Source organism: Neoarius graeffei, chromosome 1, assembly GCF_027579695.1.
Source record: "Neoarius graeffei isolate fNeoGra1 chromosome 1, fNeoGra1.pri, whole genome shotgun sequence".
Taxonomy (NCBI): Eukaryota; Metazoa; Chordata; class Actinopteri; order Siluriformes; family Ariidae; genus Neoarius; species Neoarius graeffei.
Window position 1 is genome coordinate 119,605,809 of NC_083569.1, and position 20,525 is coordinate 119,626,333.

Sequence of the window (20,525 nt, forward strand, 5' to 3'; positions counted from 1 at the left end):
AAAACACTTTTTGTGCTGATGTCATGAAGCAGAGTCACTGTTACCACCCTGAAGTTTATTTTCCAACAAGAACATGTTCAGAAGTGTTTTATCCCACAGCAAACAACCAATTTCTGTGTTTAGAGAGAATTATTAAAGCATGAATCATTCTCTTAGCTTCTTTTAACTCCATATTATACTGAATGTATGGGTATGATTTATATCTTTGTGTCCATGATTAACATTGTCTCCCTGAAACAAGTAAATAATTTTCAGGAAAGTGCAATAGAAAGATTTCAGAAATAAAATGAATGACGTGCCATGATGCCCAACATAATATTTTGACAGGAAAAAGACAGCAACATGTATACCATTTTTAAAATGAGGTGATGTAAGAGCATTTAAAGCTTGGATAATTCATCTGATGCAAGACAGTATGAATACTAAAATAAAATAAATAGAAAGATTAGATCTGATGAACAGGGCAGATGATCAGTGGTGCTGAATTTTTACCTCCATCATTGGGACAGGGACAGAAGTATGGATAAAGTTTCTCAGTGAAATTCTGACCAGTGAAAGAGTAGATATGAGATTTTGCATCAGCATCATAGAAGGAGATCAGGCCTTCCTCATAATCCACAAACACCCCCACCTTCTGAGGAGCCTGTTTCAAGGAGAGGAAGGCAGAGGGAGAATCACAAGCCTCATATTCAGTCTCATTCCTCAGCCACACACACCAGTATCCATCTTCAGGACTGGCTGTAATATCCCCTTTCCTGTTAATGGACTCTCTGGCCACTCCTAAATCCCATGCAGTCTTCCCTCTGACCTGCACTTCATAGTAAAATCTCCCTGAGGAGATTCCCTCCTTTCCCAGGACACAGACACAACGATTAAACCTCTCTGGGTTATCAGGGAGATTCTGTCTCTTGTCTCCATGTTTCACTTGTTTCCTATCATCAGACAGGATGAGTTTACGATGAGCTGTATCAGGATCCAGAGTCACATCCACTGAGAGACAGAAACACAGTTAACATCAGTTTTATCATTGCACAGTGCGGAACAGTGAAGAAATATATATTTAGTCATGTGATCAATAAGAGCTCACAAACCTGCATATTGTTGAATTCTCTTCAGGTCTGTTTGGTAAAACATTTTGGATAATATTCATGAGTAAATGTTGAGAGATTTAATTAAATGTTTTGCTTTTTATAAATTAAAACAAAATACTGGAAATGTAATGTGTCTGTGTAATAAACACTTACTAATCTCTGGAACCTTCTGCATTTCCTCACTGAGAGTTTCCTGAAGCTGAGACAGAGCTCTCCTCAGAGTCTCCTCACTCAGATGAGGGTTAATTGTGACGTCAGTCCAGTCCTGGGTGTGTGGAGGGCTGCACAGTGACAGGTAAATCTACAGTACAGCAGGAGAGAGGAGAAATCCCTCAGCATGGGGACTGCTGTCCTGTCATGTGCTGCATTGCTATTGAGAAACAGAGGGACTCTGACCTGTAGGAGGTGGAGGTGATCCTCAGTGTGTGAGAGCTGCTCCAGCTCAGTGTTTCTCCTCTTTAGCTCAGTGATTTCCTGCTCCAGCTCTTTAATGAACTCTTCAGCCTGCATCTCTGCTGCTTTCTGCTTCTCCTCCATCACCTTAAGCAGCTCAGTCTGACTTCTCTCAATGCAGCGCATCAGAGCACTGAAGAACTTCACACTGTCTGCTTTCTCCTTCTCTGTGTTTTTCTAACAGGAGACAAATTGAGAAGTTGTTTTATTTCATGTGATTAGATCATAATCTCTGAATGTGTTCTTATAAAGGAGCTATTTTGTAGGTGGGTTAAGAGACTCACTTTATTGAGTTCTACAGAGTGTCTGATTTCCTCAATCTTCTTCACTCGCTCCTGGATCATCTGCTGAACTTCCACTTGTGTCTTTCCCAACTCAGTCTGAGAGAAACATACACACAATGCATCAACTTTTTTAAAAGGTTGATATTTCATGCATGAAATTCATTTGCAAACTTTATACAATACATCAGAACTTTCCAGTCCCTCACCTTCTTCTCTTCACTCTCCTCCTCTATAGGAACAGTCCTGTGAGTTTTGTGTTCTCCCTCAGTACAGAACTGACACACACACGTCTGGTCGACTCTACAGAACAGCTCCAGGGGTCTCTCATGCTTCAGGCAGATGTAGTCCTCCAGGTTCTCCACAGGATCCATCAGTTTGTGCTTCTTTAATGAAGAAATTCTCTCATGAGGTTCCAGGTGAGTCTTGCAGTAAGAGGCCATACAGATCAGGCAGGACTTCACAGCTGCACATTTCTTTTCACAGCAGACGTCACAGAGCACCACAGATTGTGTGGGTTTTTCTGCAGCACTACTGAATTTCACCTGAACTGCCTTCTTAAATGGAGCAGCAAGTTCAGAGATGAACGTATTCACACGTAGTTGAGGTCGTTTAGGGAATTCCTCCTTACACATTGGACACTGACAGTGTGAACTGCTGTCCCAGTACTCTTTGAGACAGATCTTACAGAAGTTGTGTCCACATGGAGTCGAGACTGGATCAGTGAACACATCCAGACAGATGGAGCACTGGAGCTGATCTTCACTCAGGACACCGCTGGAGGAAGCCATGACTGACACAGGAGACATGATAAGAGTGGATTTAGACAACAGAAAACTTTACACAATGTTCATGGACACTGAACTGAATATAATCCATAACACCAGTAATGATCTCAAATCTCTCTCCTGAATGATTCACTTCTCACTGCACTTGTGTGATGTTTTCTTCAATATGTCCTTTAGTGTAAATGCATTTTTCATATTCATCCCTTTCTCCTGAAACCACTTGAAATTCAAAATGCAAATTTCAGGAGTATTTTAAACACTTCATATTAATTTTAATTAGTAATTAAAAATGCATTATTGTCACGGTGTATTAAATGTCCTTAAGCACGAAGTACATTTTAATTCTCCAAGCAGGAGACAGTACAGTCAGTGTCATGCTGTTATTGGAAATAATCAGTGGGGAAGTGGAGTTACTGTTCACACCCAAATGTTGATTATTTTTCAATAACAGCATGTCCCAAAGTGTTTTATTTCACTAAACCTACAGCAAGTTGTCAAATATTTACATTTTATTTTTTAAAGAATTACGTCATACTTTTTATTCTTTTGTTGTTACATTTAATGATCTGTGAAACTGAACTGTAATGTCACAGAAATCAAGTGGAAAACAACAACACAAACAGAAAGTAGAGTCATCTGTAGCACTCTTCTATTCCTCTTTCTATTTCTCTTTTCCCTCTTGTTCCTGTTCTCTTAGTGTTTACCTGCAGTGGTTTTAATCCCTTGAAGAAACAGAGAGCAACTTCAAACTGGAGATTGTGTCCTGCTGAAAGGGTCTGGTTTTGGTCAGGGAAAGGATTTGAGCTCCTTTTTCGATTCAGCCTACTGACGTCATATGAGACACGCCCACTGTTTGACTTTTTTCTCATGAGGCAGTTACACTTTTTAACCACTAGATGGAGTAAATTCACTCAGTGAACTCCAAGGTTTCATTCTGTCTCCATCTCTGGAATAAAATCTGCACTGTGTACGGTTTTAGGAAGCATGTTTTTTTTTTTTTTTTTACTAATGATATTAATTTTGTCATCGGAGTGTGCTGGAGCAATGTGTACATTAATCTTCTTTTGGCTGCTCCTGATTAGGGGTCGCCACAGCGGATCTTTCGTCTCCATTGCTCCCTGTCTTCCGCATCCTTCTCTACCACACCTGCCACTTTCATGTCCTCTCTCACCACATCCATGTATCTCCTCTTTGGCCTTCCTCGTTTTCATGTGCCTGGCAGCTCCATCCTCAACATTCTCCTTCCCACATGCTCTGCATCTCTTCTCAGGATGTGCGCATACCATCTCAGTCTCATCTCTCTTAGCTTCATGTGCTGTCTCTCTGATGTGCTCGTTCCTTATCTTGTCCAACCTTGTCACTCCCATCGCAAACCTTAACATCCTCAACTCCGCCACCTCCATCTTTGCCTATTATAATAATAATAAAAATAAAAATAATAATAATAATAATAATAATAATAATAAGATAGCTTTTTATTATCCCACAAGGGGAATTTTACATTGTTACAGCAGCAAAATATATAAAGAGAAAAAGAAAGGCAGTGAAGGAGTAGTGCAAAAGTACTTAGTATAACGAAAGTATATATATAAAAGAAATAAACTACAAATTTAGAGATTAAAAAAATTAACAAATTTGCAAAAATTAACAGGTTTGCAGATAGTTAACATAAGTGTATTGCAAAGGTGGTATTGCACGTGTAAGTATTGCACAGGTATTATTACCAGTATTACCCAGGTAGTATTGCACAAGTAAGTCGGTATATTGCACAAGAGCCATTTTAACCATGTGTAGCAACCAGTTCGCTGTAAAGTACTGATGCTGATAGTCAGTGCACACAGTACACGTTATAGCAGAGGGGTTTCTATGGATGTAGAAGTGATCTGGACAGTATTGTTGATTATTGTTGTTACAGGATGTGTGCTGCCACCTGCTGTTGTTTGTGTTACTGCACATGTGGTTGTTCTATGTGATTACCCACTGTAACTTGCAGTCTCTTGCAACAACATGAATAGTCAAGTACACCCGCACCATTGTGTCCTCGTTCCTGAAACATGGTGTCAGAAGTGGCTTAGCTGTTAATAAATGCGATGACTTGATGACGAATGGACAGCTAATGGACAGTGCAATTAAGCAGTGAGTTCGTCAGCTATGCATATGCCGTTTTTTGTTTTATTAGTTTAGCACAGTATCGCTAGCACTACCGGGCAGATTAGCTTCCGTGTAGCATAACATTGTGGTCAAGATGGCATTCAACTACCCGATCCCGCCTCCCACTCCAATGAAGCTCAGCGGAGACTGGAGCACGAACTGGGACATCTTCAGGGCTGAATTCGAAGATTACAGTTTAGCAGTGGATTTAATACAGGCATCATCAGCGGTTCAGGCTGCCACGTTGAGGAGTCTAATGGGGCCAGAGTGTCGCCATGTTTACAAGCACAACCTGCAGTTGACGGAGGCAGAACGCAATGACGTGAAGAAAGTTCTGGATAAATTAGGGGAGTACTTCCACCAGTCTAAAAACGTAATATATGAGCGCTATGTCTTCAGGAGGATGGTGAGTCCATTGACACTTTTGTTACCCGTTTGAGAGAAAAAGCAGCAATCTGTGACTATGGGGCCCTAAGGGACGAATTAATCAGAGACAAATTAGTACTTGGCATTGCCAATGAGGCCACTCGTAGACGGCTGTTGAGAGAACAAGCTCTAACGCTGGCCAAAGCCTTGGAATTATGCAGAGCCGCAGAGCTGACAGACATAACACTAAGATCTATGGAACAAGACAAGCCACAGACAGACAGTGTCAACGCAGCGTCCAGACAGCCATCAAATAAAACTCCCCGTCCTAATTGGAAGCAGCAGAAAAATACACCCCAGCCACGGCCACAGGCAATGTCTCTGCATGCAGATACTGTGGTGTCTATCATGGAAGAGGGCGAGAGCAATGTTCTGCCTATGGAAAGGTGTGCAAAGCTTGCGGTACACCCAACCACTTTGCTCGCGTCTGCATGCAAACCAAGGGATCCGAAGCACCTGCTCAGGTTCACTCCATGGACAATCCGATACTTTCCCAGGAAACAGACAGCGGAGATGATCTCTTCACAACCGAATGCATTGGGGCCATTGGTCCTAAAGGAAAAAAGTGGTTCGCTGCTTTCATACTGAATGGCACTAAGCAAAAGTGCCAGCTAGACTCGGGAGCCACGTGGGACGTTATGAGCCTGAGAGACAAGATGTGAATTGCACCTCAAGAAAAACTCATGCCAAGCAGCACCAAGCTCAAGCTCTACTCGGGTCAGTTGATGACTTCCATGGGTCTGTTCGTGACAGAGTGTGTTGTGTGAGACCACAAACACACCTTAGAATTTGAGATAGTTAACGCCAGCCAGCAGCCACTGCTTTTGGGGTCCACATGCGAGCGCCTTGGACTTATGCAGTTTACTATCCCAGCAGGCCTGAATGCAGTGAACAGTAGCACCCAGGATGGGTTTTTGAGAAGAGAGACTCTCATCGAGAGGTATCAGGATGTCTTCACCTCGCCAGTAGAATCCGTCCCAGGGGTGGTGCACTTTCAGCTAAATCCAGCAGTTCAGCCAGTCCAGAGTGCCCCCCACAATGTCCCAGTCACCATGAGGGCGGCAGTGAAAGCTCAACTGGAAAAACATGAGGCGGAGGGCCACATCACCTCAGTCACAGAGCTGACTGACTGGATCAGCAACATGGTGATCATCAAGAAACCAGACAAACTGCGAATATGCATTGACCCAAAGCACCTCAACCAGGCTCTGCTGCGATCACACTACATCATGCCCACTCTGGAGGACATACTTTACAAGCTCCCCAAAGCCAGGGCCTTCACCTTGGTGGACGCGAGGGACGCCTTTCTACAATGCAGACTGGATGAACCAAGCAGCTACATGACCACCTTTTGGACACCCTGGGGGCGCAAGCGCTGGCTGAAACTCCCGTTCGGCATCTCTGTGGCCCCAGAGGTGTGCCAACGGAAACAGCACGAGCTCCTGGTGGGGCTCAATGGGGTGTACCCTATAGCAGATGACATCCTCATCGTGGGCTGCGGGGATTCAGATGAGGAGGCAGGGCGTGACCACGATACAAAGCTGCTCGCCCTCATGGACAGATGCCGACAAGTCAAACTTCGGCCCAGCATACGGAAGCTCCAGTTTAAAGTGCCAGAGGTTCGCTTTCATGGGCATATCCTTTCGGCACAGGGTCTGAAAGCTGACCCAGAGAAAGTGAAGGCAGTGATGGACATGCCCCTCCCAACAGATGTGAAGGCCGTGCAGCGGTTCGTTGGCTTCATGACTGTAACAGTTCTAACGAAGGGGTGGAGCACGGAGGATGGCAGGACAGAGATCAGGTTTGTAAATACGGCTTTTATTGCCACACTTTTCAGTGAACAATTTCCAACTCAGACATACACCAACACACAACCGGCGTCTGGTTTGGGATGAGCTCCTCTGCTCTCCCTCTTTAAATAGGGCGCAGTCACTGGGAAGACACACACAAACACAGGTTAATTGACAACAGGTGTAGTGATTCTGCCACTTACCTTCACTGACTCCGCCCTCCTGTCACAGACTGGCGCTTGGCCACGCCCCCGCTGCCACATACCCCCACCGCCCGATGCAGGCCGGGTGGCCATCCGGCCTGCAGCCGACTCCACCCCCCCTTGATGGGAGAGGAAGTCCGCCACGACCATCTGCGCCCCCGGCCTGTGGACCACCTTGAAATTAAAGGGTTAGAGTGGCAGATACCAACGGGTGATCCACACGTTGGCATCCTTCATGCGGTGGAGCCACTGGAGGGGTGTGTGGTCCGAACAGAGGGTGAAAGGGTGCCCCAACAGGTAGTAACGGAGGGTGAGGACCGCCCACTTGATTGCCAGACACTCTTTCTCTATGGTGCTGTAGCGCCCCTCACGCACCGACAGCTTCCTGCTGATGTATAGGATGGGGCGGTCCTCCCCCTCCACCTCCTGGGACAAAACCGCCCCCAGCCCCCTGTCCGACGCATACGGTCTGTAATATAAAGGGGAGAGAAAAGTCAGGGGAGTGTAAAAGTGGCCCCCCACACAATGCGGCCTTTACCTCAGAAAAAGCCTGCTGGCATTGCTCCGTCCACTGGACCGGATCTGGTGCCCCCTTTTCGTGAGATCAGTCAGCGGGCTGGTGACGTCCGAATAATTAGGTATAAACCTCCGATAATAGCCAGCCAGCCCCAGGAACTGTCTCACCCCCTTTTTGGTCTTGGGCCTCGGGCAGGCTGCAATTGCTGCGGTCTTGTTAATTTGGGGACGCACCTGCCCGTTGCCCAAGTGGAAGCCCAGATACCATACTTCCACCCGCCCAATCGCACACTTCTTCGGGTTGGCTGTGAGACCCGCTCGCCTCAGCGACCTAAGGATGGCCCTCAGATGTTCAATATGCCTCGGCCAGTCATTACTGTAGACGATAATGTCATCAAGGTAGGCGGCTGCATAGGTGGCGTGGGGGCGGAGGACCCTGTCCATCAGCCGCTGAAACATAGCGGGCGCCCCAAACAGCCCGAACGGAAGTGTGACGAATTGGTGTAAACCAAACGGTGTGGAAAAGGTCGTTTTTTCACGGGATAGTGGAGTCAAGGGGATCTGCCAGTATCCCTTCGTTAAATCCAGTGTCGAATAAAAGCGAGCAGTGCCTAGTCGATCGAGCAACTCATCAATACGAGGCATTGGGTGCGCATCAAATTTAGACACTGCGTTGACTTTTCTATAGTCCACACAGAACCGGACCGACCCGTCGGCCTTGGGTACCAAGACCACCGGGCTGCTCCAGTCACTGTGGGACTCCTCAACGATGCCCATTTCGAGCATGACCTCGAGTTCTTCCCGAACCACTTTTTTCTTGTGTTCGGGGAGCCTGTAAGGGCGGCTGCGCACTACCACCCCCGGGGGCGTCTCAATGTGGTGCTCTGAGGTTGGTGCGGCCGGGCAGGGGCGAGAACACGTCCAAAAACTCGGTCTGCAACTGGGCGACCTCCGTGAGTTGGGTCGGGGAGAGGTGGTCTCCAAAGGGGACCGGAGAGGTATGCGATGTCAATGCGCCTTTTTGAACCTCCGGCCCCAGCTCCGCCTTCTCCGGAACTACCGACACCAACGCTACGGGGACCTCCTCATTCCAGAGTTTGAGTAGATTGAGGTGGTAAATCTGTAGCGCCCCACACCTGTCTGTCCGCCTCACCTCATAGTCGATGTCCCCGACTCGCCGTGTGACCTCGAAGGGTCCTTGCCACTTGGCGACTAATTTAGAGCTCGATGTGGGCAACAGTACAAGTACTTTATCTCCCGGTGCGAACTCTCTAAGGCGCATACCCTTGTTGTACAGGCGGGTTTGCCATTCTTGGGCCTGCCGCAAATTCTCCTGGGTTAGGTGCGTGAGTGTGTGGAGTTTTGCACGCAGGTCAATAACGTACTGAATTTCGTTTTTACTTGTTGAAGGTCCCTCCTCCCAATTTTCTCGCAGCACATCTAAAATGCCGCGCGGCTTATGCCCATAATAATTCAAACGGGGAGAACCCCGTGGAGGCTTGGGGGACCTCTCACACTGCAAATAACAAGGGTTCGAGCCATTTATCCCAGTTACGTGCATCCTCACTTACAAATTTTTTAATTATGCTCTTGAGGGTGCGATTAAACCGTTCCACTAAACCGTCCATTTGTGGGTGATATACGCTGGTGCGGATCGGTTTGATACCTAATAACCCATACAGTTCGTTCAGTGTTCGTGTCATAAACGAGGTGCCTTGACCAGTCAGAATCTCTTTTGGGATTCCATCTTAGGAGATGACGCGGAAGAGTGCCTCCACAATACTGCATGCTGAGATATTGCGAAGAGGCATGGCTTCCGGGTATCGCGTTGCATAGTCCACCAGAACTAATATAAAGCGGTACCCTCGTGTTGACCAATCTAATGGCCCGATGAGATCCATCCCAACTCTTTCGAATGGGGTCTCGATTAACGGTAGAGGGCACAAAGGTGCTTTTGGAATGGCCGCTGGATTTACTAACTGGCATTCGCGGCACGCCGTACACCACCTATGGACATTGCCGCGAATCCCCGGCCAATAGAATCGGGCCATTATTCGGGATAGTGTCTTATCCTGCCCTATGTGTCCAGCCATGAGATTAAAGTGAGCCACCTGGAATACCAATTCCCGGCGGCTCTTCGGAATTAAAAGCTGCGTGACTCGCTCCTTAGTTTGAGTGTCCTGCATCACTTGGTATAACCTATCCTTCATAATCGCGAAGTAGGGGAAGGACGGGGTGGCGTTCGGCTGGAGCGTTTGACCATCGATTACTCTCACTTGGTCAAACGCATGCCGCAGAGTCTCATCTCGCAATTGTTCTAATGGGAAATCCGCGAGGGATTCCCCAACAGAGAGAGGAGGGGCCGGCGGCTCCTCACTCTGACGCAGAGATGATGTAGAAGGCTCTGTGACAGCTGCTCCCGCTAAAGTGACACCGGGACCCCCCCCGTTAAATGGTGGACCCACTCTTTACTGAGTGTGTCATTAAATCCCGAAATCCCTGCCAATCCGTCCCCAAAATTAAAGAGTGGGTAAGGCGAGGATTAACCGCCGCCTTCACTATAAATTTTTCCCCTCTGAAAAAAATGTGGACCGACACCAAAGGGTAGCTGTGAATGTCCCCGTGCACACACAACACCCTCACCCCCTGTGCTCCCCCCAATGCCTCGTTTTGCACCAGGCTTTGGTGAATTGAAGTCTGATTACAACCAGAATCCACCAACGCCTGATATGTATCCCCTTGAATACTCACCAGTATGCGATACGCTCCGGCCCGATCGAGGGCGGCTCCTGGAGCGTCGGGGATCCGAACCACCGTGCCCATCTCCATGACCGTGCACTGTTGTTGGAGGTGGCCCGGCCCCCCGCAGCGCCAGCAAACCGGCCCGGGCTTCCTCTCCGCACCGGTGTTCTGGGGCTCACTCACCTGAGGGGGGGGAGAGACAGACACAGAAGGGAGAAACGGGAGGCCACCGCGAGTGCAGCGGGCTGGCACAGGTGGCGCCAGCCCCCGCCTCCGCGGTGGGGGAATGGGGCGAGGACGAGACACAGGAGGAGAGGGAGAGAGAGAGAAGGGAAGAGGCTGTCTGCTGTCCTGCCGCTGGGACAGCCGCCATATGGTCCTCCGCCAGCTCGACTGCCTGATCCAGCGACGCCGGGCGGTGGCACTGGACCCACTCCGCGGTTCCCACTGGCAAGCGTGCAATGAATTGCTCCAGCACCACCTGGTCGATGATCCCCTCGGCGTCGTGGTTGTCGGCCCTCAACCACCGCCAGCAGGCGTCCTGGAGTTGCTGGCCGAACGCGAACGGCTGGCCGACTTCCTCCAAGCGCAAAGCGCGGAAGCGCTGACACTGCTGTTCAGGGGTGCGCCCCACACGCTGGAGGATGGCCCAGCGAAGGTCTGCGTAGGCCAGCCGGCGGTCGGCAGGGAGCTGTAGCGCGGCCAACTGTGCCTCTCCCGTTAGCAGGGGGAGGAGGCGCACCGCGAGCTGCTCCATCGTCCACCCCGAGGTCTCCGCGACTTGCTCGAAGAGCATAATGAATGCCTCGGGGTCGCCCTGCGGGCCCATCTTTGTTAGGGTGAGGGGGGACGGGCCCGTGGTGGGAGCGTTGGTGGACCCCGCCGATGTGAGGAGGTGCCGGAACGCCTGTCGATCTTCTTGTTGGGCCAACACCAGGGCCTCGAACCGCTGTTCTTGCTCCTTTCGGAGGGCGAGTAGTGCCTGGTGCTGGCTTTGCTGGGCCGTGGTGAGGGTGTGGACCAGTTCGGCGAACGGGGAGGACTCCATGGGGCTGTTAGGCTGCTGTACTCCAGATCCCGGGTTTTGGCACCACTGTAACAGTTCTAACGAAGGGGTGGAGCACGGAGGACGGCAGGACAGAGATCAGGTTTGTAAATACGGCTTTTATTGCCACAGTTTTCAGTGAACAATTTCCAACTCAGACATACACCAACACACAACTGGCGTCTGGTTTGGGATGAGCTCCTCTGCTCTCTGCTCTCCCTCTTTAAATAGGGCACAGTCACTGGGAAGACACACACAAACACAGGTTAATTGACAACAGGTGTAGTGATTCTGCCACTTACCTTCCCTGACTCCGCCCTCCTGTCACAGACTGGTGCTTGGCCACACCCCTGCTGCCACAGTGACATACCTGGCCAAGTTCCTACCACGCCTTTCAGAGGTCTGTGAGCCACTGAGGAGACTCACAGATAAAGATGCAGTGTGGCACTGGCTTCCAAAACACGACGCAGCAGTGAAGGAAGTCAAGCAGCTGGTGACTACAACACCAGTGCTGCGTTACTACGATGTGACAAAGGCGGTGACAATCCAGAGTGATGCTAGCCAGCATGGCCTGGGCTGTGTGCTGTTGCAGGAAGGCCAACCTGTTGCATTTGCCTTGAGGGCTCTCACGCCAACAGAGCAGAATTACGCCCAAATCGAAAAGGAATGCCTAAGCATTGTATTTGCATGCCAATGCTTTCATCAGTATCTGTACGGGCGCAACAGTGTCACTGCAGAGACGGATCATAAGCCCCTCGGCGCCATCTTCAGCAAGCCACTGCTGAATGCCCCAAAGTGCCTACAGAGCATGCTGCTGTCTCTACAGGGCTACAATCTTGCAGTCGTATACAAGCCTGGCCCAGAGATGTGAGTGATATGCTCAGCAGGGCCACCATGGCAGACACATGCACAAGCTCCAGGATCGGCGCACACACAATCTGCTGTCTGGAAACAGAACAGAGAGAGGTAGAACAAATCAACCAGGCTGACTATCTTAATGTCACAGACAAGAGACTCATTCAAATTCGACAGCACACAGAGAGAGACAAGCAGCTCCAGGCGGTGAAGACAGTAACACTGAAGGGCTGGCCTGATCGCAAAGACGACGCCGAACTGGAGGTGAGAGAATACTGGGCTTACAAGGAGGAGCTCAGTGTTCAGAATGGAGTGCTGTTCAGGGGAGACAGGGTCGTTATCCCTAAAGCACTGCGTCATGAGATGTTAGTAAGAGTACATGCAAGCCACACTGGGGGCGAGGCCTGCTACAGGCAAGCACGCGATACGCTGTATTGGCCAGGGATGCGAGCCGACATCCTAGACTTTGTAGGCAAGTGCACAGTCTGCCATACATCAGCAGAAAGAGTCAATGATGTCTCACGAACTGCCAACACGCCCATGGCAGATTGTCAGCACTGACCTCTTCCAGCAAAATGGCAACGACTTTTTCCTGATGGTTGATCATTATTCAGATTTCTGGGAGATTGACCTCCTCCCAGATCTCTTGGCTGAGACAACAATCAAACGCTGCAAGGCACAGTTCGCTCGCCATGGGCAGCCTGACTGTCTAATCTCAGACAATGACCCTCAGTTCACATCTCTCCAGTTTAAACAGTTCGCAGCACAGTGGGAGTTTGAACACATTACCTCATCTCCACATCACCCCAAGGCCAACGGCAAAGCCGAAGCAGCAGTCAAGATAGCAAAGAACTTATGCAAGAAAGCCCACCGTGAGGGTGAGGATGCCTGGAAAGCAATCCTGCAGTGGCGCAACACACCGACCGAAGGAATGGACAGCAGCCCAGCGCAGCGCCTGATGTCAAGACGTCTTAAGACAGCGCTTCCGGTGGCCAGCAAGCTGTTGGAATCGTGTGTGGTGCCCAGAGTGCTGGAGAAGCTGCATCATAGGAAGCAGGTCGCCAAAGCAACCTATGACAGCTCAGCCAAGGACCTACCTGAGCTCACGGTTGGCCAAGCGGTGCGAATGAAGCCATTGCCTGGCGACCGGACAGGCATCTGGAGACGGGGATCCTGCGTGCAGAGGCTTGCCCCGCGGTCCTACCTGGTCGACATAGAAGGAGCTCTCTACCGCCGAAACAGGGTTGATCTTCGGGCGGCAGAACCAACTACAAGTACACCGCAGATCTCAGACAGCCATGCGCATAGAACCGAGCCAGAGGTAGCTACCGAGGAGCAGGCCAGCCATGCAGCGTGCGCTACCCCACCTCAGCATGTCGACAGCCCAGCTGTTGACATAACATCCACACCAACAAGGCCTCCAGTCACCTCACGCTATGGTCGGCTGACCAGGCCACCAAACAGACTTGATCTTTGAACAGTCTGCTTTGTTCCAAAAAAAAAAAAGTGTAGGAAAAAAAGAAAAAAACAGTTGTATTCTGTTTGTTGCCAAATGTTTATGTTGTTGCTGCTGGTATAATGTACAACAATGATAGTTGCCGGTATGATGTTATTTCTTTGAGTATTAAGTAGGCCTTGGTTCCAGGTCTCAGTTCCACTGGTAACCCTTGCTTTAATTAAGAAAAGGGAGACGTTACAGGATGTGTGCTGCCACCTGCTGTTGTTTATGTTACTGCACCTGTGGTTGTTCTATGTGATTACCCACTGTAACTTGCGGTCTCTTGCAACAACACGAATAGTCAAGTACACCCGCACCATCGTGTCCTCGTTCTTGAAACAATTGTGAGGAGTGTCTGGTGCTGAACCATCATTCAAACATACAAGCTCTTTTTCATCTAAAAACTCTTAAATTATACTACCATTTATATCATTTTTATCTCCCCAGAGTGAACCGTGAGCATTAAAATCCCCACACCAAATGACCTTTTCACCCAAACCCCTCCAAATTTCTTCTAAATGCTCTAACTCAATCTGGTTACATGGATTATAAAAATTTATCACACACTCCCTTCTTTCGTCCATACCTTAACTTCTTCTTCTTTTTAATGGCAGATTATCACAATCTGTGTATACCGCCACCTACTGTACAGGACTGTATGAAGGGACCGGACAGATTCTATGTCAGATTACTAGGCTACAAAAAAAAAAATTATATTCTTTTCATTAGACCTGTATCATTAAGATAAATGATTAGTGCTTTAATTCTATTTCGCTGTATTCCTTCTTCCTTTAGTGTGTTGTGAATGTCTGAACCTGCTTCAAGCTCCAACCATTTCTGTCTTTGATAACTGTATTTACTACAATGAAATAAAACATGCTCAACATCTTCCTTAACTCTACAACCTTGACAAAGACCATCACTTTTACCTAATATCTGTAATGTTGCATTAAGACCTGTGTGTCCCAGTCTTAATCTTGTATATACTACCTCCTCATTTCTGTTAAATCCCATTGACGTTATTCTTTTCCCCCATACCTGACTCTGCATATTAAAGTATTGTCTACCTTTGGGTTCTGTTTCCCACTCTTTTTGCCATCTTTTCATAATCTCTGTTTTAATTAAAGCTTTAGCTTCTCCTTTTCCCAGTGGAATATGAATGTCTATCTGTTTTTTATCAATGGATTCCATACCTTAACACCTACATGTCTGGTTTATATCAGGCGGAACTCATGTTAAGGCAGTGTTGCAACAGGGGCGCTTTAGAGTGGAGCGCACGCGGGAGCCGTTAAACTGCAGCGCGTTTCCGATTCAGTGATTGGTTCAGGTTCTTGTCTATCAGAAGAAGCGCGCTCTGAAGTGTTTGAAATTGATTGGCTGAGCGTCACGGGCAGTCAGGAGAGGAGGAGTCTGAAGGGAGGCGCTTGGCAACAGCTGGGCTGTGACTGGTCAGGAGATGGAGGATGGAAGTGACGATTCAGGAAGTGAGAGAGGAATGTTTGAGTTTGGTGGCGCCAATCAGGGCGGCCATCTTACCACAGACAAGCTTTTACACAGAATTTGCGGTACACTGAGGTAAAACCATTTGAGGTGCTTAAATGTTTATACTCTTATCTCGTTGAAATTTTGACGTATATACAAATGATTTGATTTCTTAAAACATTATTAATGTGGTTGTAATTCTGGGTGCTTGAACACGCTAAAATCGTACCTTTTCTGCGACACGCAGTATGGTATTGACAGCCACCACCACCACACTCTGCTAACACTGGTTGTGTCCCTATTTTTTAAGCTTAGACTCCACCACATTGCCAAGATGACAACCCTTTCCTTACAGAACAACAGCATGAGACAGAAGCACAACAAAGCAGTACTGTTTAAAGGGCATTAGCCAAATCACATCACACATCACATTATCTCTAGCCGCTTTATCCTTCTACAGGGTCGCAGGCAAGCTGGAGCCTATCCCAGCTGACTACGGGCGAAAGGCGGGGTACACCCTGGACAAGTCGCCAGGTCATCACAGGGCTGACACATAGACACAGACAACCATTCACACTCACATTCACACCTACGGTCAATTTAGAGTCACCAGTTAACCTAACCTGCATGTCTTTGGACTGTGGGGGAAACCGGAGCACCCGGAGGAAACCCACGCGGACACGGGGAGAACATGCAAACTCCGCACAGAAAGGCCCTCGCCGGCCCCGGGGCTCGAACCCAGGACCTTCTTGCTGTGAGGCGACAGTGCTAACCACTACACCACCGTGCCGCCCCCATTAGCCAAATATACAGTGTAAAAATTTAAGGGGTATGAAGACTTACGCAAGCATAGCACTCACATTATGATTTACAGGAAATCAAAGTACTGACTTTGATGACAAGATGATGTGTGTGTTTTAATTGTAGATGTTTATATCAGTATGTTTAGTTTTATTTTAACTGCACATTAAACTGCACATCAGTTATGTTAATAGACTAGTCCAGCTTAATTTACTACCTCTTGATTTTCGTAGACAAATGCATGGTTTAGTTCTCATGTTTAAGTATAAAACTGGAACTGTTGCTAGTAATTTTGGAAGTTTCATTCAAACTGCCACTCTGCATTATAATACCTGTAATTTTCATCAAGCCAACTTTGACCTAATTTCTAGGCACAATCAGGAATATTATTGTAACAGCTATTTTTCTAGGATTAAGTTGTGGAACAGCTTACCTAATATACTTATGGCTACGTTTACATTACGTCGAATCAGCGGATCATCAGATTAATGTTCTTAAAACGATTCGCGTTTACACTAAAACCGTTAGCCGTGCACACAGCAATGCCAATACGCGGATACGCTCGGCTCCGCAGGCATCCTGCGCTCCAAATCACTCCGCCCTGAACAGCGAGTGCCCTCTGGAGGGTGCGCACTCCGGCCCTGCGCAGCTCACACAGCGCGCGAGTGAAGTGAACAAGCCACGATTCGGGACTGAGCCGCTGTGTGTGTGATCCCAGCGCATATCACTTACCACTTGCAAGTGGAAGGATGGCAAGCCTAAAGACAATCATAACTACACAATGGGCAGTATTTGCATCAGTATTTGCAGTATTTTCATACTTTTTTACTCTTTAATGAAAGGTGATACAAGGCGGAAGTCCGCACCGTTTTTCAGCAGTCGCGTCACATGACCAACGCCAGCGAATCAGGAAGGTGGATGTCACAGTGACGTTGTCCAATGAGACGCCAGATAGAGCTCAGTACAGCGTATTCGCGCATTCTGAATGTTTACACAGCACTGGAGCTGACACGATCTGGATTGAATACGTGGACGCTGGCGGATTCCCGTTTCCCGGCTTTTCCAGGGGGTTTAATGTAAACGGACAGTGCATCCGCGAAGAAAACGAGACAGATACGGTCTAATGTAAACGTAGCCTAAGTCTAGCCAGGATCTCTTGTGGTTTTAGAATCCATCTAAACGACCACTTTAGAGGTTTACTACAAACCTATAGCCCACCATGATTTGTCAATTATGTATACTTTTTTCTTAATTTATGTAAATCAAATTCTAATACTTGTATGAATTCGCCCTTATATATTATTATAATTTTTTTTTTTTTTTGAGCTTAGGGGATACATTGCAATTGGGGCTCTGCCCTGTTCGTCTCTTCGGTCACATTTTACCTTTTTTTTTTATGATGTTATTTTGTGTATATATTTTCTGTGACAAATTACAGTAAACTAAACTAAACACATTGGAGCCTAGTCAAATGAAATTTCAATCTTCTGTGCTAACATGTATTGACTTTTTGACATGATAATCAGCTTTGAATGTCTCGGGGACATTCAATGACACGGGGAGAACATGCAAACTCCACACAGAAAGGTCCTCGCCGGCCACTAGGACCTTCTTGCTGTGAGGCGACAGTGCTGACCACTACACCACCGTGCTGCTCCATCCAAAACTTAGGAAATTAAATTCATAGTGTTCCCAACAATCTTTTGTTATACTTTTAGCAGGATGGTTGTCATAATGCCCCTGAAGATTGACCCAATATGTCATCAATTGTAGCCTTCTGATCTTTAATGGCATTTCCCCCATTTCCACCTGCATTGAAGACACTGGGGATGTTTTAAAAGACCCACTGCAAATTCTTAAAGCCTGAGCTTGTAGTACATCTAATGCTTTCATGTTTGATTCTGCTGCAGACATATAAGCTAAACATCCATAATCAAACACAGACCTCATAAAAGCCCAATATATGTTTAAGGACGCTCTGCTTGCTCCCCAAGTTTGCCCTGTCAAACACCGGAGAAAATTGAGTATCTTTTTCATTTATTTTTGACCTTATCAAAGGGAAACTTCCATGTTAGCTTTTCATCAAACCAAACTCCTCAGAATCTTACTACCTTGACTTGCTCAAGAGGATGACCATATAATTTTATAGAAATAGGTGAGATTTTATGCCTTCTTGTAAAACATGTTACTTGTGTTTTGGAAACTGATAATCTAAATCCACATTTATTTGCCAATTTTTCTACTTCGTTTATTGCGGTTTGCATTTTTGTTTTGACATATGATATATTGTGGCCTCTAATCCATAAGGCCCCATCATCTGCATGGAGAGATTTACCTATACCTTGCTCACCTGTAGAGAAGATATTAATCATAATGTTAAATAATAGCGGGCTACACACTCACGACCTTGTGGAGTTCCATTTTCTATTGTGTATACTTTGGAATATTCCGCACCTACCCTTTCCTGTATCCTTCTATCAAATAAAAAATCCAGAATCCAATTATATGCCCTGCCACCTATTCCCAGATTATTGAATTTAATTTAAAAAACCTCTTTCCAAAGCATATCATAGGCTTTCTCTATATCAAAAAAATACCGCGACTACTACTTCCCTATTAGTCTGTGCTTTTCTGATATCTGACGCTAAACATCATACTGAGTCCATTGTATTATGGCCCTTACGGAATCTACTCTGCTGTGGAGAAAAGAGATCACGTATTTTCAGAAAGTAATTTAATCTTAGTGTGATTATTCCTTCCATGGTTTTGCATAATTGGGAAGTGAACGCAATTGGTCTATAACCAGTGGTGTAGTGGAGATTTTTAAAGTGGGGGTACGCGATTCGTGACGTCATCTATTTGATATCATGTCAGAAGCGGTAGCCTTTGTTTGGTCGCCTATGTTTGGTATGAATGATTTGTATAAATGTTACGTTCTTTTAACAACACAAGAGGGCACAAGAAGACACTTTTTTTCAGACATTTTTATGCGTGCAATTTTCATTCGTGTTTGTCAGTACAGCCCAACTGTTATGGCGAAAAGCCGCGGTTTATTTTGTCTCCAATAAATATGCCGAAATGGCTAAAGAGGAACAAATTCGCCTTCTCCTTCCGAATGCATCGTCGTAGACAGCACCACTCTGCTGCTGGAACTCAACATAAACCTTGCATAGGTTTAACATGGACTATCAGGCGTGAAGCCAAAATATTGGAAATTATGATACACAAACACCTTTGTTCATGTTCGATTCACGTTCATTTGAGCCGAGCTGCATTCGGAATTCGATATTTTTACTAGCCTACTTACTGCCGTGGCAACAGCTACAGCATGTGTCCAGAAGTTCAAAAAAAGTCACGTCACTCACTCACATCGCATACAAACCAGCAATGGGCTGAAATTTATTATAAAAGGCACCAATCGAATAAATCAAGCATTTAGTCTGGCGCGATTGAGGCACCTGCGTATACAAAATACATGACTTGCAGCCATTGGGTTAAGCCCTACCATGCACTCCTTCTTAAAGACTTGAGTATTTCTTTAAATTTGTCGGATGTACAACAAAACACGAAACAGGAAGGCCACAAAGATTATGAATTTCAAATCATATATATAATACAGTATGTGGTGAAATTATCCGCGTAAGGATGACCAGGCAGGCGATTATATCAGTTCTGTTGCCCTCTCGGTGCTGCTACCATGAACGCCCGGAAATCTCACACACACACACAGAGAGAGACCCTACTGTTATTATTAGGCTCTTCAAAATCATAGGCCTATACTGAGCAAAAATCGCATTAGAACTTCAAATATCATAAAGCATTAAACCGACAGATGGCGGAGTCAACCGTTTACATAATTCTAATATCTCGGCTGTGTTTAGAATGCATTCTACTTTGCATCGCTACGTTTTACGTAACGTTCGATTGGGGGGGGCATTGATGATGAGCACAAAGGCACGTGTCACTTACTGTAGAGCGTATAAACTCAGGCCATTGAATGACAGTTTTTTTTTTTTTTTTATCTCACCTCGGGAGAAGTGGGTGGACGGCGTACCCCCGCGTATCACGCCCACTACACCCCTGTCTATAACTCTCAGGGTCTGATGGATCTTTCCCTGGTTTTAGTACAGGCACTATTGTTGCATGTTTGCATGCTGTTGGAAGTTGACCAGCATCCCAGATCTTGTGAAATAGTTTTAGTACTTTTTCCAGTGTATTATCCGACATATTATCTAACATTTTATAACATATCATATCTATCCTTGGAGTCGACTGTTTAGCGGAATTAATGGCTTTTTTTCAACTCAAACATATTAATAAGTAAATCCAATGGATTTCCTGAACTCTCCTTCTGTTCTAAAACTGCTGGATAACTTTCTAAAACTTTTACTTCTGTTTTTCTC

At 46.7% G+C, this 20,525-nt stretch overlaps 1 protein-coding gene across 1 annotated transcript; it reads right to left on the reverse strand.

The window, feature by feature from the left end:
- Nucleotides 1–392: 392 nt before the first annotated feature.
- On the reverse strand, nt 393–2,616 carry LOC132889621 (E3 ubiquitin-protein ligase TRIM39-like). Its single transcript, XM_060926319.1, has 6 exons — nt 2,035–2,616; nt 1,829–1,924; nt 1,488–1,721; nt 1,245–1,392; nt 1,092–1,118; nt 393–990 (listed from the first exon to the last, which is right to left on the reverse strand). The coding sequence occupies exons 1-6, from the start codon at nt 2,614–2,616 to the stop codon at nt 446–448; spliced, it is 1,632 nt and encodes a 543-aa protein (XP_060782302.1). The 3' UTR covers nt 393–445.
- Between the last annotated feature and the right edge of the window lie 17,909 nt (nt 2,617–20,525).

What these genes read in the sequence shown, in the direction of transcription:
- LOC132889621 (XM_060926319.1), bottom strand. Translation starts at nt 2,616, where the DNA reads ATGGCTTCCTCCAGCGGTGTCCTGAGTGAAGATCAGCTCCAGTGCTCC. An exon ending in AGGAGAGTGAAGAGAAGAAG is followed by an intron (nt 1,925 to 2,034) that starts GTGAGGGACTGG and finishes TGTTTCTCTCAG; the next exon opens with ACTGAGTTGGGAAAGACACA. An exon ending in GCAGAAGGTTCCAGAGATTA is followed by an intron (nt 1,119 to 1,244) that starts GTAAGTGTTTAT and finishes TTTACCAAACAG; the next exon opens with ACCTGAAGAGAATTCAACAA.